Source organism: Bombina bombina, chromosome 6 (assembly GCF_027579735.1).
Source record: "Bombina bombina isolate aBomBom1 chromosome 6, aBomBom1.pri, whole genome shotgun sequence".
Taxonomy (NCBI): Eukaryota; Metazoa; Chordata; class Amphibia; order Anura; family Bombinatoridae; genus Bombina; species Bombina bombina.
In genome coordinates this window covers 77,488,649-77,508,776 of record NC_069504.1, presented here as the reverse complement: position 1 = coordinate 77,508,776, position 20,128 = coordinate 77,488,649, and the positions used below count along the sequence as shown (strand labels likewise).

Genomic DNA, 20,128 nt, shown 5'->3' with positions numbered 1-20,128 from the left:
AGAAGACAAAATAGAGTATAAGTGATTCAAAGTATTTTAAAGTTATAGAACAAAAGAGTGGATGATTCAATCCATAGTGTAAAATCTTCAAATTTCATTCAGTCAATGGTTAAAGGGACAGTCAACCAGAATTTTTGTTGTTTTAAAAGATAGATAATCCCTTAATTACCAATTCCCCAGTTTTGCATAACCAACACAGTTATAATTATACAAGTTTTACCTCTGTAATTACCTTGTACTGTATCTAAGCTTCAGCAGACTGCCCCCTTATTTCAGTTCTTTTGACAGACTTGCATTTTAGCCAATCAGAGCTGTCTCCATGGTAAATTCACGTGCATGAGCTCAATGTTATCTATATGAAACACGTGAACTAATGCCCTCTAGTGGTGAAAACTATCAAAATGCATTTAGATTAGAGGCGGCCGTCAAGGTCTAAGAAATTAGCATATAAACCTCCTAGGTTTAGCTTTCAACTAAGAATACCCACACAAAATTGGTGATAAAAGTAAATTGGAAAGTTGTTTAAAATTACATGCCCTATTTGAAACATGAAAGTTTTTTTTGGACTTGACTGTCCCTTTAAAACCAAATAGGGGGGGGTACATCCAAAACCTCCAAGCACATCATACATACTGGTGTGTAGTCCTAGAATGGCTTACGCGTTTTGGATAACATCCGTAATCATAGCCTAAGTTGAACTAGTTACTGCGGATTTAAAAACTCCTTGTCCATTTGCAATTGGTTAAAAAATCACAGTATGATGGCTTATCAATTAACAATATAATCAAAGTCAGTAAAAGTTATCACAATTATACTAAAAACAATATTAAAGAGAAATTCTATGAAAAAGATTTAGCAAAAGTGAAATAGACACATAACTGTCTGGCCAAACACCCCTACAGTATGTAAATAGATAAAAAATACATGATCATAATACAAAAGAGACACATAGTATTTGACAAAAAATATATACACAATTTTTGAGATGATACTTCAAAAATAGAGAAGACAAGAGAAATATATCTGCCCTATCTTATACGCACTATACAATATAACATAGTTCACAGTATAAATTATGGCCTAAACAATAATAGTGGTAGTTACTTATGTGCATCAAATGTGTGATATGTATCACATTAGAATAATACCTGAAGCTATTTGAAATGAAATGGCCAAACATGGACATTTTGATATAAGTGAAGATGTGAAATAGATTTGCAGTATCAGAATAATGTTAAATAATAACCAATAATATTAATGAATTGTGATACATAATATTAATAATAATAATATAGTACAGAAAGTGAGGATACAATGTAGATATGATGTACATTGTCATACTATCCTAGTGTGAAAACAACATGGGTAGAAATGTCCTCAAACTATATCACCCAAACTAAAACAAAATTACATAAATATGTACCAGTGTCAGATAACTAAACATTAGGGGACCTGGTTACTGCCATAAGTTCATGATGTCATACCGAGAGTTTAAACCATGGGGCAATCTGGTATTTAATGTGAATATCCAATAGGCCTCTTGTCTGGCCAGAATATTATCAAGATCACCTCCTCTCCTAGGTCTAAGGATCTTTTCAATAGCACACCAGGAAAAACTCTTAAGGTTCCCATTGTGGTAAATGCCAAAATGTAGCACAATTGGTGTAGAAGATCTCTAGACGTGAGAGCTACATATTGGATCCTGCACAAAGCACATTCTATGAGATAGATAACATTTTGTGATGCGCAGTTTAGACAAGCCTCAATTTTATAATGTTTACCCGTTACTGTGCTAGAAAATTCTATAGTGAGTTTAACATCTGTAAATACCCTCATGTTGAAGCCAAGCACTCCATTGTTGTTTATGAGATCTCAAAAGTGTTGGAGACAAAATTGAGCCTAAAGTAGAACTTTTCCTATATGAGCATCTCAAACCACATTTTACTGTATCTACTAATTTGTCTTCCACGGACAATATAGAAAAGTGTTTGCGTACAATATTACATATTGCAGGAAATTGGGCACTGTGTCCTGTAACAAATGTTACTCCCTCAAATTCATCAACCTTCCTACGATTTCCTGACAAAAGATTGTCTCTTGATATAGCACTCACTGCCCATTTGGCCTTTTTGATCGCTTTCATTGGATACTTCCTAGCTATTAGGCGTTTTTCTAAATCTGTTGCCTGTATTTCAAAATCTTGGGGATTCAAACAATTCCTTTTCAATCTGGTGAATTCTCCCTTAGCTATCGCATAAGGCATATGTTTAGGATGACAACTTGTGCCTAAAAGGAGTGAGTTGCCTGAAATTGGTTTTCGATAGATTGTAGATTCAATTGACCCTGTTTTCATTCCCTGTAGTGTAATATCAAGAAAATTTATGTCACTGACACTGTGCTCAAAGGTAAATTTTAGACCGATATCATTACAATTAAGGTAATTTCTAAACAAAGGCACATATTCATAGGGACCTTCCCATATAAACAAAAGATCATCTATATACCTCTTTTATAAAGAGATATATTGCCTGTAAGGGTTACTATCTCCAAAGATGTGGCAGAACTCCCACCAACCTAAAAAAAGGTTAGCAAAGGAAGGAGTAAATTTTGCTCCCATAGCTGTGCCACATCTTTGGAGAGAGTATACACCCTCAAACTGGAAAAAATTATGTGTCAAAAGAAAACCCAGGATTCTAATCACATACAATTTGAAAATATATGTGTAATCTGTAAAATTGTCAAGAAAGAAACAAACAGCCTCTATGCCTTTTAAATGTGGAATGCTTGAATATAAAGATACTGCATCCACTGTGAGCCAGCTTGATTGTTCTGACCACTTGTGTGTATTCACTAAATTCAATATGTGTTTGGTGTCTTTTAAATAAGAGGGGAGTGATGTAACCAGAGGTTGAAGGACTGAATCCATCCATTCCGACAAATTGCCTAAAAGGGAATCTATACCACTCACTATTGGTCGACCATGCACATTGTCCAAAGACTTGTGCACCTTTGGTAGGTGGTGGAAAAGGGGTGTTTTTGGAAAATCCACAAATAGATATTCTGCCGTTTTAAAATCAATACACCCCTGTTCTACACCATCGTCCAAGATTGCCTCAGTTCTTCCTTGAAAAGATTAGTGGGGTCTCCTTTTAGGGTTGAATAATCTGAAACTGTCTCAAATTGTCTTAAACCTTCTTTTATATACTGGGTAGGATCCATAACCACTACCATACCACCCTTGTCTGCCCCTTTAATTACCAAATCCGTGTTTTCTTTAAGAGCCATAAGTGCTTTTCTTCCCGTTTTCGTTAAATTAGACTTTACTTTAGGATTACAATCCTTAAGTTTTAATAAATCTCTTTCTACCCTGTTATAAAAGGTTTCAATGGTGTTACCCCTTTTGTGTATGGGATAGAAAGTTGATTTTTTCTTGAAATGAGGGCCTCTGTTCACCTCTCCTGGATCCATTGGTGTCTCCAATTGGAGTTGCTGTAATGCTATGACATCACATGTATGATTAAAACTTACTAGGTCAGAGGGATGAGCAGTGTCCTCCCTATACGATTCATGGTCTATGGAGTTTCTAGAAAATAATTTTTTTAGTGTAATATTTCTCACCAACCTATTGACATCCATAAGTGTATGGAAAACACTAAAATCATTAACTGGAGCAAAAGAGAGTCCTAGGCTGAACACTTTCATTTCTTCCTTACTCAAATCATGGGAAGATAAATTAATAACATTGTCAAATTTGTCTATTTGTACCTCGTTTGAGGTCTCGGTTCTCTCACGGAACAGTGGGCAGTGAGTGCTATATCAAGAAACAATCTTTTGTCAGCAAATCGTAGGAAGGTTGATTAATTTGAGGGAGTAACATTTGTTACAGGACACAGTGCCCAATATCCTGCAATATGTAATATTGTACGCAAACACTTTTCTATATTGTCCGCGGAAGACAAATTAGTAGATACAGTAAAATGTGGTTTGAGATGCTCATATAGGAAAAGTCCTACTTTAGGCTCAATTTTGTCTCCAACACTTTTGAAATCTCATAAAAAACAAGGGAGTGCTTGGTTTCAACATGAGGGTATGTACAGATGTGGACATAGGAAGTGTAAACCCTGTGAGTTTGTTAAACTCACTATAGAATTTTCTAGCACAGTAACGGGTAAACATTATAAAATTGAGGCTTGTCTAAACTGCATATCACAAAATGTTATCTATCTCATAGAATGTACTTTGTACAGGATCCAATATGTAGGTCTCACGTCTAGAGATGTCAATTCTAGAATTAGAGAACATTTGTCCTCTTTTAGTACTAAGAGATCTTCTACACCAATTGTGCTACATTTTGGCATTTACCACAATGGGAACCTTAAGAGTTTTTCCTGGTGTGCTATTGAAAAGATCCTTAGACCTAGGAGAGGAGGTGATCTCGATAATATTCTGGCCAGACGAGAGGCCTATTGGATATTCACATTAAATACCAGATTGCCCCATGGTTTAAACTCTCGGTATGACATCATGAACTTATGGCAGTAACCAGGTCCCCTAATGTTTAGTTATCTGACACTGGTACATATTTATGTAATTTTGTTTTAGTTAGAGTGATATAGTTTGAGGACATTTCTACCCATGTTGTTTTCACACTAGGATAGTATGACAATGTACATCATATCTACATTGTATCCTCACTTTCTGTACTATATTATTATTATTAATATTATGTATCACAATTCATTAATATTATTGATTATTATTTAACATTATTCTGATACTGCAAATAATCTATTTCATATCTTTACTTATATCAAAATGTCCATGTTTGGCCATTTCATTTCAAATAGCTTCAGGTATTATTCTAATGTGATACATAGCACACATTTGATGCACATAATTAACTACCACTATTATTGTTTAGGCCATGATTTATACTGTGAACTATGTTATATCATACAGTGCGTATAAGATAGGGCAGATATATTTGTCTTGTCTTCTCTATTTTTGAAGTATCATCTCAAAAATTGTGTATATATTTTTTGTCAAATACTATGTGTCTCTTTTGTATTATGATCATGTATTTTTGATCTATTTACATACTGTAGGGGTGTTTGGCCAGACAGTTATGTGTCTATTTCACTTTTGCTAAATCTTTTTCATAGAATTTCTCTTTAATATTGTTTTTAGCATAATTGTGATAACTTTTACTGACTTTGATTATATTGTTAATTGATAAGCCATCATACTGTGGCGTGGTCTGATTTTTTAACCAATTGCAAATGGACAAGGGGTTTTTAAATCAGCAGTAACTAGTTCAACTTAGGCTATGATTACGGATGTTATCTGAAACGCGTAAGCCGTTCTAGGACTACACACCAGTATGTATGATGTGCTTGGAGGTTTTGGATGTACCCCCCCTATTTGGTTTTAACCATTGAGTAAAATTTGAAGATTTTACACTATGGATTGAATCATCCACTCTTTTGTTCTATAACTTTATGTTAACACCAGCTTTTTATTGGATGTATTCATTGGCTGAATGCTGGAGGCTTGAGCCTGTATGTAACTAGCATAGGCGGAAGAAGGATCACGTGCTAGGGACGTCACAGTGGATGTCGGAGGTACACGGAGAGATGCCGAACTACCCTAGAGCTATCGACGGACGGAGGTTTTTGCAGAGAGAGCATTAGAGGAAAGTTCCTGCTTTCATCGGCTAAGTGGCTCAAGGTATGAGGGTTCCAAGGCGGTTCACATAAGGAAACGTTGCACCGTGTAAATTCATACATATATGCTTTTCGAACTTTAGCACTGGATTCTGTGTATAATATATATTGCTTCACAATTGTTCAGTGAGGAAGAAAGCCTTGCGCCGTTACCATATACACCTTGAAGTTATTTATTAATTTTAGATTGCTGGGTATTTTTTTTTACAAATCTGTCTATTCAAAGTATTTTACCAAATATATGCATAATAAGAAATAACAAGAATGCAATGAATATGCAACAATAATTTGAGAACACAGAGCTTAATAAAAAAAGATTGTAATCCATATATATCTTTTGGAAAGTTTTGACATTACTGCCCTTTTTATTGTTTTTATATATAAATATTGTCTCTATAAATCACCACTATTATGAAGAACTAATCTTTTTTCATTTGTCACTTAGTTCATATCGGCATCTGTAGCCGATGCAAGTAGAATAATATTGTTCTAATTGGGACGATTCTGATTGGACTTTGAATATCATGTGATCACGCTATCCTCGAACGGACCTGACAGGGTATATTAAAGAAGATACGGCTCGAAAGGGAAGTATACGGCAAAGAAACTTCAATAAACAACTATTTTTTTAGAAAAAAACATAATTTATGCTTACCTGATAAATTTATTTCTCTTGTAGTGTATCCAGTCCACGGATCATCCATTACTTATGGGATATTAACTCCTCCCCAACAGGAAGTGCAAGAGGATTCACCCAGCAGAGCTGCTATATAGCTCCTCCCCTAACTGCCATTACCAGTCATTCGACCGAAAACATGCAGAGAAAGGAAAACCATAGGGTACAGTGGTGACTGTAGTTTAATGGAAAAATTACCTGCCTTAAAGTGACAGGGCGGGCCGTGGACTGGATACACTACAAGAGAAATAAATTTATCAGGTAAGCATAAATTATGTTTTCTCTTGTTAAGTGTATCCAGTCCACGGATCATCCATTACTTATGGGATACCAATACCAAAGCTAAAGTACACGGATGACGGGAGGGACAGGCAGGCTCTTTATACGGAAGGAACCACTGCCTGAAGAACCTTTCTCCCAAAAACAGCCTCCGAAGAAGCAAAAGTGTCAAATTTGTAAAATTTGGAAAAAGTATGAAGAGAAGACCAAGTTGCAGCCTTGCAAATCTGTTCAACAGAAGCCTCATTCTTAAAGGCCCAAGTGGAAGCCACAGCTCTAGTAGAATGTGCTGTAATTCTTTCAGGCTAACCGTATTATGCTACGAAGCCAAAAGGAGAGAGAGGTAGCCGAAGCTTTTTGACCTCTCCTCTGACCAGAATAAACGACAAACAGGGAAGACGTTTGTCGAAAATCCTTAGTTGCCTGTAGATAAAATTTCAGGGCACGGACTACATCTAGATTGTGTAGCAGACGTTCCTTTTTCGAAGAAGGATTAGGACACAAAGATGTAACCACAATCTCTTGATTGATATTCCTGTTAGTGACCACCTTAGGTAGGAACCCAGGTTTAGTACGCAGAACTACCTTGTCTGAATGAAAAATCAGATAAGGAGAATCACAATGTAAGGCAGATAACTCAGACTCTTCGAGCCGAGGAAATCACCATTAAAAACAGAACTTTCCAAGATAACAACTTGATATCAATGGAATGAAGGGGTTCAAACGGAACCCCCTGTAAAACATTAAGAACTAAGTTCAAACTCCATGGTGGAGCAACAGTTTTAAACACAGGCTTGATCCTAGCTAAAGCCTGACAAAAAGCTTGAACGTCCGGAACTTCTGACAGACGTTAGTGTAAAAGAATGGACAGAGCTGAAATCTATCCCTTTAAGGAACTAGCGGATAAACCCTTTTCTAATCCTTCTTGTAGAAAAGACAATATCCTCGGAATCCTAACCTTACTCCATGAGTAACTCTTGGATTCGCACCAATATAAGTATTTGCGCCATATCTTATGGTAAATCTTTCTGGTAACAGGCTTCCTAGCCTGTATTAAGGTATCAATAACTGACTCAGAAAAACCACGTTTTGATAAAATCAAGCGTTCAATTTCCAAGCAGTCAGCTTCAGAGAAATTAGATTTTGATGTTTGAAGGGACCCTGGATCAGAAGGTCCTGTTTCAGAGGTAGCGACCAAGGTGGACAGGATGACATGTCCACTAGATCTGCATACCAAGTCCTGCGTGGCCATGCAGGCGCTATTAGAATCACTGATGCTCTCTCCTGTTTGATTCTGGCAATCAATCGAGGAAGCATCGGGAAGGGTGGAAACACATAAGCCATCCAGGTCCAAGGTGCTGTCAAAGCATCTATCAGAACCGCTCCCAGATCCCTGGATCTGGACCCGTAACGAGGAAGCTTGGCGTTCTGTCGAGACGCCATGAGATCTATCTCTGGTTTGCCCCAACGTCGAAGTATTTGGGCAAAGACCTCCGGATGAAGTTCCCACTCCCCCGGATGAAAAGTCTGACGACTTAAGAAATCCGCCTCCCAGTTCTCCACTCCCGGGATGTGGATTGCTGACAGGTGGCAAGAGTGAGACTCTGCCCAGCGAATTATCTTTGATACTTCCATCATTGCTAGGGAGCTTCTTGTCCCTCCCTGATGGTTGATGTAAGCTACAGTCGTGATGTTGTCCGACTGAAACCTGATGAACCCCCGAGTTGTTAACTGGGGCCAAGCCAGAAGGGCATTGAGAACTGCTCTCAATTCCAGAATGTTTATTGGTAGGAGACTCTCCTCCTGATTCCATTGTCCCTGAGCCTTCAGAGAATTCCAGACAGCGCCCCAACCTAGTAGGCTGGCGTCTGTTGTTACAATTGTCCAGTCCAGCCTGCTGAATGGCATCCCCCTGGACAGATGTGGCCGAGAAAGCCACCATAGAAGAGAATTTCTGGTCTCTTGATCCAGATTCAGAGTAGGGGACAAGTCTGAGTAATCCCTATTCCACTGACTTAGCATGCACAATTGCAGCAATTGCAACTGAAAAGTTATAGCATCAAATCTTTGTAAAAAACAAAAATTTTAGCAAAGGATTGCTCCCATTAGCAAAGGATAACTAACCCTGATAGCAGAAAAAAAAAAAAAAAATACAGAAATAAACGTTTTTTTATCACAGTCAACTACAATCTCACAGCTCTGCTGTGAGTGATTACCTCCCTCAAAACAAGTTTTGAAGACCCCTGAGTTCTGTAGAGATGAACCGGATCATGCAGGGAAGACAATAAACTTCTGACTGAATTTTTTGATGCGTAGCAAAAGCACCAAAAAAGGCCCCTCCCCCTCACACATAACAGTGAGAGAGATCAGTAAACTGTCATAAATTAAATAAAACGATTGCCAAGTGGAAAAAAATAGTGCCCAAAACATTTTTTCACCCAGTACCTCAGAAAATTAAACGATTTTACATGCCAGCAAAAAACGTTTAACATTAATAAATTGAGTGTTATTAAAAAGCCTGTTGCTAGTCCCTGCAAATTAGGCTAAAGATTTATGCATACAGTATAATTCCAGTGAAGTGCCATTCCCCAGAATACTGAAGTGTAAAATATACATACATGACAGCCTGATACCAGTTGCTGCTACTGCATTTAAGGCTGAGTTTACATTATATCGGTATGGCAGAATTTTCTCATCAATTCCATTGTCAGAAAATAATAAGCTGCTACATACCTCTTTGCAGATTAATCTGCCCGCTGTCCCCTGATCTGAAGTTTACCTCTCCTCAGATGGCCGAGAAACAGCAATATGATCTTAACTACTCCGGCTAAAATCATAGAAAAACTCAGGTAGATTCTTCTTCAAATTCTACCAGAGAAGGAATAACACACTCCGGTGCTATTATAAAATAACAAACTTTTGATTGAAGGTATGAAACTAAGTATAATCACCACAGTCCTCTCACACATCCTATCTATTCGTTGGGTGCAAGAGAATGACTGGTAATGGCAGTTAGGGGAGGAGCTATATAGCAGCTCTGCTGGGTGAATCCTCTTGCACTTCCTGTTGGGGAGGAGTTAATATCCCATAAGTAATGGATGATCCGTGGACTGGATACACTTAACAAGAGAAAATGTTTTAAATATATGTATTCATTAATGGATAAATCTTAGAAAATGCTAACTGTTTTTTGTTTTAGGTTTTATTTGTAGGTTTATGTGTTTTATCGTGTGTAAACCCGGCCTCAACCAATGAGGTAATGGGTAGCGCTTTTGATCATGTATTTAAAGACCGCCTGTGCTGCGGAAAGGTATGCTTGGTTGTAAAGAACTTTTAAAATTGTGAAAGCTCTTGATAAAGACGGCTGGGTCCGTTGAAACGCGATGGACACAAATATCGCTTTTATAAAAGAAAGCTGGTGAAGTTCATTCTTTGCACACCTAGGAGCCGTTTATCCAGATTTAAGCTGTGAGTATTTACACACCATTATACGTTGTCCTATAAAGATATCTCAGCACAATCTTCTATCTGACTAGGAGTATCCTTCTCCTGATGGAAATTACAAAGGCAGTGGTGCGCAAGTGAAGTACACAGAGAGGATCCATTAGTGAACCAGTGCCTCCTTTTTGCACCCTATATCTTCTAAAACAGGCTTCAGGAGGGACTGTGGGAAGGCAGCGGTTCAAACACTGAAGGAAAGTATCAATCCATACTATATGTACCATTGTTTTTAAGTAAGTACGTCCAAAAACCAGTTTGATAAAGGCCATTGGCCGAAAAGCGTAGGTTTGTCTGCTGGCTATCTTGGATAGCAATCATAGAGAGACTAATACTCCACAAGAATTCCGGACCTGTGATTGACCAGTTCTGAACTGGTTTTTGGACCTACTTACTTCCCTGCTAATCAGGTGACACATCGCTACAAGTCCATTTCATATATGGACCACCTATAGCATATTTCTGCAAATGCTATCTTTCTGTGGACTCCTGGATCTATAAGGGCTTGTTACCCTAATACAACCACCATCCGTCAATACACGTGACCCGGAAACGAACTTGGATCCAATACAGACACCGCACAGCCGGTTCTTCACTTGCACAGAGTCCGCTTGGTCGGCTCAGTTCTTCAAACGCTTTCATCGCTGTTTGGTCGGCACGACCCAGTATTTTTCAAGGTTTGATCTAATATATCCACTGCAGCTCTTTGTTCTCAAATTATTGTTGCATCTTCATTGCATTATTGTCATTTCTTCTTATGCATATATTTAGTAAAATATTTTGAATCACTTACTCTATTTTGTCTTCTCTATAAAGTAAAACAACACATTATTAGTTGTGACTCTAATATTAGTTGTCACTCTGCTTCACATAAAAGTTGCCACCCAGTTTTTTATTAAATTTGATCTTAAAATTATTCGACATTCTTCACAACCTATATTAGTCCATATATATTTATCCGTATATATTTATTCTTTTAAGGTCTTATTTCAACCAGCTTTCCTTTTAGCGCTCTCCCTTGTTGCCATTTTATCTCAGGACAAAAATCATACCCGGTGGAGAACCTCTAAAATGTATAATTTACAGATGTATTATTTTACTTACACACTCTGCAGTCTGCCTTTCTCCTTTGTTGATGTCCATATCTACATCTGTTTGAGTTTCCTGTTCTGACAAATCAGGGTCTCTTTTCCTCTCTTCCATAACGATTTCTGTTTGCGTTTCTTGTTCTGACAAATAAATGTCACTTTTTGTTTGATCCACATCAGTTTCTGTTTGCAAATCTGTGTCTATCATTTCAACTTGTTTGAGCCTAGTTAAAAAATAAATACTTTCTTGTCAATTACCTGCACATCAGTTTTATAGGTTGGATCATTTAACCTCTTAAAGTCATGTCACATCTGAGTGCTAAAGCCTCTTTTTAACACACATTACATTTAAACATAAATTTCAGTGCTTGTTTTGTGAGATACCTACACAAATCATAACTTGTTTTACAGCAGACCAAGCACTTTTACAAAAATACATTTTGAGAGCGATTATACCTGAATATGAGAAAACACAACCATATGAAGCGCAAATAAATAAAATATATATAATTTGAGTCATGTTCTATAGCAGTGATGGCTAACTTTGGCACCCCTGATGTTTTGGAACTACATTTCCCATGATGCTCAACTAGACTGCAGAGTGCCCTAAGCATCATGGGAAATGTAGTTTCAAAACATTTGGGGTGAAAGGGTTAGCCATCGTGGTTTTACAGAGTACAAGGTAAATGAGATTATTATTTCCTTATTTCAAAAACACACATTTTATGATTCCACATTCCGTATCAATTTTCAAATAACCAAAATCCATTTTAAATGCCTGCATGCTGCCCCCCTGTCCGTTTAAATTCACTTGGGAAAAAAAAAAAAAAAGATTAAAACAAAATTAAAAACAACAACAACAAAAAAATTTGTAACGTCAGTTATAAAATGAAGTGCTAAACTAATCCCAACTTTGCCACTTGATATATACTACCTCCTTCCTAGATAGTCAAAGGTTTAGTTAGAGAAACACAAATAAAAGAGGGCGCTACAAGCTGTCGGATTAAAATGGATTTTCGAATTTTATACAATCTATCCCCTTTAAATTACATTTATAGATTTACATAAAATATAATCTATTTTACAATAACCCAGCTCTCCCACTTACCTGTAATCAGCTTGAAAAAAACAACACAACACAGTAAGGCTAGTTGTCGCCAGGTGATTATTATGATTACAGTAATGATCACTTGACAGGTATCAGGAAATAAAAACGTATAATTTGAAAAGCGAGACTCTCCTCATAATTAAATTATAAGAAATAATAAAGAGCACCACACTCTAAAAGAAAATATAGGGGACTTCTCTCATATCCTCTCTCTAGAAGTCCCTTAATTCTCTCATACATTCTTTAAGGGACAGCCAACTTGGAAATTGTTTTTGTTTAAAAAAAAAAAAAAAAAAAAATGATAATCCCTTTATTAGCCATTCCCCAGTTTTGCATAACCAACACAATTATATTAATACAGATTTTACCTCTGTGATTACATTATATCTAAGCCTCTGCATACTACCCCTTATCTCAGTTCTTTTGATAGACTTGCATTTTAGCCAAGCAGTGCTGACTCATATATAACTCCACAAGCACAATGTCTATATGACACACATGAACTAGCACTATCTAATTGTGAAAAACAGTCAAAATGCACTGAGATAAAAGGCGGCCTTCAAGGGCTTAGAAATTAGCATATGAGCCTACGTCTGTTTAGCTTTCAACAAAGAATAGAAGAAAGAACAAAGCAAATTTGATGATAAAAGTAAATTTGAAAGTTGCTCTGAGCCGTCACAGAGTTTCTTACTCTGGTGCTAACGACGGCTCAGAGCCGTCATGAGCACTCTCCCACCTTGAGGGAGATCTGGGGGCTCCTAACCGCTCCTACACGGCGATCGTGCCTGTAGAGTGACAGGCATCGCCGGGGCTTCACGTGATGCGCGGTGATGTCACACGCAATGACGTGATGACGTCAGCGCGCAACTTTATTTATACTTAACAATGTTAAATGTTGTAAAGGTAATCGCCTAACCTTTCCAACAGTGTATGTCTTGGGGGTCTGTAAAAAAACAAAAAAAGTAAAAAAATTGTATTTCAAAAATTAAATTTTTTTTTAAAAAACTTAAAAAATATTAGCACCCAGGTGGGAAAGTGCTTAGCACTCAAAGGGTTAAAATTGCAGGCCCTATATGAATCAAGAAAACACAGTGCAAGAGGAAAGAATTGTGGCAGAAAGTTGTGTCAGTAACATAAAATAACTACAATGTATTGAAGTACCTTTCACTTGCACTTGCACTTTTTAAGGCTTTCTCCAGTGTTTCCACTTTCTGAGTTTCTTCTCGGAGACTGTGTAACAGCCTACGCACTGTCACTTCTTCTGATTCCAGATGATTGTCATCACAGCTAGGCTTTTTCCTGCTTTGTTAAATGAAAGAAACATACTCCATTTCAGTTACATGGTACAAAGACATGCAGGAACAAAGTACATGTTTTATCCTGTGTGTGTGTGTGTGTATATATATATATATATATATATATATATATATATATATATATATATATATATATATATATATATATATATATATATATATATATATATATATATATATATATATATACACACACATATATACATACACACACATATATATATATATATATACATACACACATATATACATACACACATATATATATATATATATATATATATATATATATATACATATATACACACACATATATATATATATATATACATACACACATATATACACACACACATTATATATATATATATATATATATATATATATATATATATATATATATATATATATATATATACACACACACACACATATACATATACACACATACATACACTGTATACATAAAATGTGTGTGGGTGGTCTTATGGTGTATTTGAGAAGGCATAAGATAATAGTAGGACAACACACATGTGGTAGAGCTGGAAAAATCAAAAGGATTAAAAGTTGAAAGCAGGAAAAGAACTAGAGATGAATGGGTATATTTACACACTAAGGAGTTGATGTTCCAATTACTCTCGCTTCAAAAAAGAGATAAGCACATTAAAGGGACATTAAACACTAAATAAATGCTAGATAGAATGCTGCATTCAAAGAAAAGATTAGTACGAGAATAACATGTAATTTTTTTTTTAAAGTTTCATTAGCTGTTTAAACATTGACAAAACAAGTGTCTATAAAACAATGGGAGCTGCCATGTTGTAACTAAGGTTACCTTCTTTGATGTGGCCAATTAGAGACAGGTCACTAGAGTGTGCAGCCAATGGCTGTGTGGAATATGAAATCTTCTGCATTTCCATTTCTAACAGGAATTGAAAAGCTATAGAGAGGGTAATTTGAACAATCTAACTCACTCCAGATATAGCCTCCTTCACTAGTGTAGTCTTCTCACAAGTGACTACACCTAAAGTTTTTGAAAAAAAGAAATTATAGTGGGGTAGGAAGGGGCGCTGAACCGCAATCTGGAAATGTATATAACTTAAGACCTTTGCATTAATTTATATTTAGTTGGGGTAGAGAATACCAATATTAAATCTTATATGAGGTGTGATGGTAAAATAAAATAATATAATAATCTTCTATCTTTTAGTTGGGGTAAAGAATACCAATAATAAGTTCAAGGTGTGATGATAAAATAAATTAGTATAATAATCTTCTATCTTTTCAGTGGTAATATAATGTGTGCTGCGTGGAAAGCTGCTTAGTGAAAGTGTTAATGAAAGTTAAAACATGCTCATTTCTCCTTGTTTATGTAAGGTAAAAAAATAGGTGTGAAATTAGTGTTAGAGCAGTAAGTTTAAAGTGACTCTATGTCACCAGGTAGATCTTCTGTGTATATAGTATACGTGCAGTATGGATGATAATTGTTGTAGTGAAAAGTAGGGGTGCAAAAAAATATAGTTAAATATATTTGTGATTAAATTAGTACTGGGAACTAGGGATCCTCACAAGTTTCAGATTTTAGGTAGAAAATATGGATCCTAATTAAAATTGAGAAAAAAGGGATAGTATGCAGATTAGTGTTATAATGTTAATTTATTAAGTAAGTTCATACTAAGAAATAAAAATTCCTTACAGACATTAATAGCAATAAAATATTAAACAGTAATGTTCTAAAAATTAGATTCTAAAAACTTAATAACACCGGTGTTATAAATGCATTAAAAACTACAATTCTAATTTAAAGGGACATAATACTCATATGCTAAATCACTTGAAACTGATGCAGTATAACTGTAAAAAGCTGACAGGAAAATATCACCTGAGCATCTCTAGGTAAAAAAGGAAGATATTTTACCTCACAATTTCCTCAGCTCAGCAGAGTAAGTTCTGTGTAAAAAGTTATACTCAGCTGCTCCCAGCTGCAGGTAAAAAAATAAAAAAAAATGAAGAAATGAACAGCAGCCAATCAGCATCAGCAGTGCTGAGGTCATAAACTCTTACTGTGATCTCATGAGATTTGACTTAACTCTCATGAGATTTCATAGTAAGCTTCCTTTACCTGATTGGTGAAATAATATGAGAGTGCACGATGCTAGTCCCTTCAGATGTCCCAGAACAGACACACTAAAATGCTGCTTAGAAATCCTTTACAATGGGAGGTGGCTACTGAGGAACTTTTGAGGTAAAATATCTTTCTTTTTTACATAGAGATGTTCAGGTGATATTTTCTAGTCAGCCTTTTACAGCTATGCTGCATCACTTTCAAGTGCTTCAACATTTGGGTATTATGGCCCTTTAAAACTACAATTCTGATAGAAAAGACTCCAATAGCTGCTAATATGTTAGATGATGGGCATATAATAAAGTGAAAATTAGTAGAGGCATAAGTTGATACAGTAACAATAAACCACTATAAATTGATAAGAGGAGTTAGTTTTCAAACACTAGTATGAATTAATATTGAAAACAATGATAAGCCTTTTCTGTGTTGGTAGTATGTAACAGGTGTTTCAAAGTGGTGTGTGTCTTATTAGACACAGTGTTGCAAGCTTTAATAAGAGGGCTTTTCTTAGCATAGGTTGATACAGTAACAATAAACCATTGCAGATTGATAAGTATAGTTAGCTTTCATACACCAGTATGAACCAATGGTAAAAACAATTATAAGCCTTTTCTGTATTGATAGTCTGTAATGAGTGTTTTCAAAATGCTGTGTGTCTTATTAAACACAGTGTTGCAAGCTTTAATTAGAGGGATTTTCCTAGCAGATGTTTACCCACAGTCTTTCCTTTTTTGTAGTTCCTTTAAAAGTTTCCAATTAGAGATGTCACACAGTACCTTTATGTATAAAAAACGCTCCTCCGTGTATTCGTACTTTTCCTGTCAGTGTTTGATATATCAGCTGTCCAGTTCGGCAATAGAGTCACGTGGGTTCTTTGTGACTAATCAGAGGTTCTCCTTGTTTTAAATTAAGTGCGCGCACTTCATTCCTTTTAAATATTTTTCAGTATGTGGCTCCTCTCGCTGTACATTAACTAACAGGGATTTCTTATTTCAAACCTCCTGTTAGAGACAACGGTCCTAGGTGCCAAGTTTGTCTGTAGCTGTAGGGCGGATCAACGCGTATCTTGAAAAAGGCTCTGTTGCCGATACGCGTTGATCCGCCCTACAGCTACAGACAAACTTGGCACCCAGGACCGTTGTCTCTAACAGGAGGTTTGAAATAAGAAATCCCTGTTAGTTAATGTACAGCGAGAGGAGCCACATACTGAAAAACATAATTTATGCTTACCTGATAAATTCCTTTCTCCTGTAGTGTAGTCAGTCCACGGGTCATCCATTACTTATGGAATATATCTCTTCCTAACAGGAAACTGCAAGAGAATTACCCAGCAGAGCTGCTATATAGCTCCTCCCCTCACCTATCATACTCAGTCATTCGACCAAAGCAGACGAGAAAGGAGGAACCATAGGGTACAGTGGTGACTGGAGTTTAATTAAAATTTAGACCTGCCGTAAAAACAGGGCGGGCCGTGGACTGACTACACTACAGGAGAAAGGAATTTATCAGGTAAGCATAAATTATGTTTTCTCCTGTTAAGTGTAGTCAGTCCACGGGTCATCCATTACTTATGGAATACCAATACCAAAGCTAAAGTACACGGATGAAGGGAGGGACAAGGCAGGAACATTAAACAGAAGGAACCACTGCCTGAAGCAAAAGTGTCAAATTTGTAAAATTTTGAAAAAGTGTGAAGCGAAGACCAAGTCGCAGCCTTGCAAATCTGTTCAACAGAGGCCTCATTTTTAAAGGCCCAGGTGGAAGCCACAGCTCTAGTAGAATGAGCTGAAATCCTTTCAGGAGGCTGCGGTCCAGCAGTCTCATAGGCTAAGCGTATTATGCTACGAAGCCAAAAAGAGAGAGAGGTAGCCGAAGCCTTTTGACCTCTCCTCTGTCCAGAGTAAACGACAAACAGGGAAGAAGTTTGACGAAAATCCTTAGTTGCCTGCAAATAGAATTTCAGGGCACGGACTACGTCCAGGGGTTCAAATGGAACACCTTGGAGAACATTAAGAACTAAGTTTAAGCTCCACGGCGGAGCAACAGACTTAAACACAGGCTTAATCCTAGTTAAAGCCTGACAGAAAGCCTGAACGTCTGGAACTTCAGCCAGACGTTTGTGTAGAAGAATAGACAGAGCAGAAATCTGTCCCTTTAACGAACTAGTAGATAAGCCCTTTTCTAAACCCTCTTGTAGAAAGGACAATATCCTAGGAATCCTAACCTTACTATATGAGTAACTCTTGGATTCGCACCAATGTAAATATTTACGCCATATCTTATGGTAAATTTTTCTGGTAACAGGCTTCCTAGCCTGTATTAAGGTATCAATAACCGACTCCGAGAAGCCACGCTTTGATAGAATCAAGCGTTCAATCTCCATGCAGTCAGCCTCAGAGAAATTAGATTTGGATGTTTGAAAGGACCCTGAATTAGAAGGTCCTGTCTCAGAGGCAGAGACCACGGTGTACAGGACAACATGTCCACTAGGTCTGCATACCAGGTCCTGCGTGGCCACGCAGGCGCTATCAGAATCACCGAAGCTCTCTCCTGTTTGATCTTGGCAATCAAACGAGGAAGCATCGGGAATGGTGGAAACACATAAGCCATGTTGAAAACCCAAGGGGCTGTCAGAGCATCTATCAGCACCGCTCCCGGGTCCCTGGACCTGGATCCGTAACAAGGAAGCTTGGCGTTCTGACGAGACGCCATGAGATCCAGATCTGGTTTGCCCCAACGACGAATCAGTTGAGCAAAGACCTCCGGATGAAGCTCCCACTCCCCCGGATGAAAAGTCTGGCGACTTAGAAAATCCGCCTCCCAGTTCTCCACGCCTGGGATGTAGATCGCTGACAGGTGGCAAGAGTGAGACTCTGCCCAGCGAATTATCTTTGAGACTTCCAACATCGCTAGGGAACTTCTGGTTCCCCCTTGATGGTTGATGTAAGCCACAGTCGTGATGTTGTCCGACTGAAATCTGATGAACCTCAGAGTTGCTAACTGAGGCCAAGCTAGGAGAGCATTGAATATTGCTCTTAACTCCAGAATATTTATTGGGAGGAGTTTCTCCTCCTGAGTCCATAATCCCTGAGCTTTCAGGGAATTCCAGACTGCTCCCCAGCCTAGAAGGCTGGCGTCTGTTGTTACAATCGTCCAATCTGGCCTTCAAAAGGTCATCCCCTTGGACAGATGTGGCCGAGAAAGCCACCATAGAAGAGAATCTCTGGTCTCTTGATCCAGATTTAGTAGGGGGGACAAATCTGAGTAATCCCCGTTCCACTGACTTAGCATGCACAATTGCAGCGGTCTGAGATGCAGGCGCGCAAATGGTACTATGTCCATTGCCGCTACCATTAAGCAGATTACTTCCATGCACTGAGCTACTGACGGGTGTGGAATGGAGTGAAGGACACGGCAAGCATTTAGAAGTTTTAATAACCTGGCCTCTGTCAGGTAAATTTTCATCTCTACAGAATCTATAAGAGTCCCTAGAAAGGGAACTCTTGTAAGTGGTAATAGAGAACTCTTTTCCACGTTCACCTTCCACCCATGCGACCTCAGAAATGCCAGAACTATCTCTGTATGAGACTTGGCAGTTTGAAAAGTTGACGCTTGTATCAGAATGTCGTCTAGGTACGGAGTCACCGCTATGCCTCGCGGTCTTAGTACCGCCAGAAGTGATCCTAGAATTTTTGTAAAGATTCTTGGAGCCGTAGCTAATCCGAAGGGAAGAGCTACAAACTGGTAATGCCTGTCTAGGAAGGCAAATCTCAGATACCGGTAATGGTCCTTGTGAATCGGTATGTGAAGGTAGGCATCCTTTAGATCCACTGTGGTCATGTACTGACCCTCTTGGATCATGGGAAGGATGGTTCGAATAGTTTCCATTTTGAATGATGGAACTCTTAGAAATTTGTTTAGGATCTTTAAGTCCAAGATTGGCCTGAAGGTTCCCTCTTTCTTGGGAACCACAAATAGGTTTGAATAGAATCCCTGCCCGTGTTCCGTCCGCGGAACTGGGTGGATTACCCCCATTAGTAAGAGGTCTTGTACACAGCGTAGAAACGCCTCTTTCTTTATTTGGTTTGCTGATAACCTTGAAAGATGAAATCTCCCCCGTGGAGGAGAAGTTTTGAAGTCCAGGAGATATCCCTGAGATATGATCTCCAACGCCCAGGGATCCTGGACATCTCTTGCCCAAGCCTGGGCGAAGAGAGAAAGTCTGCCCCCCACTAGATCCGTTTCCGGATAGGGGGCCCTCTCTTCATGCTGTTTTGGGGGCAGCAGCAGGTTTCTTGGCCTGCTTGCCCCTGTT

The 20,128-nt window shown here is 37.8% G+C and overlaps 1 protein-coding gene across 3 annotated transcripts in view; it reads right to left on the bottom strand.

Moving 5' to 3' along the window:
- OPTN (optineurin) overlaps positions 1-20,128 on the bottom strand; it is an 89,844-nt gene that overhangs the window by 34,311 nt on the left and 35,405 nt on the right. For 2 of the 3 annotated variants that reach the window (XM_053716477.1, XM_053716479.1), the window contains exons 6-7: positions 13,534-13,674; positions 11,281-11,488 (exon numbers count right to left, since the gene is read on the bottom strand). In XM_053716477.1, the coding sequence (XP_053572452.1) occupies positions 11,281-11,488; positions 13,534-13,674 (349 nt within the window). The remainder of the gene's footprint in view (positions 1-11,280; positions 11,489-13,533; positions 13,675-20,128) is intronic. The other variant, XM_053716478.1, reaches the window with a different exon arrangement.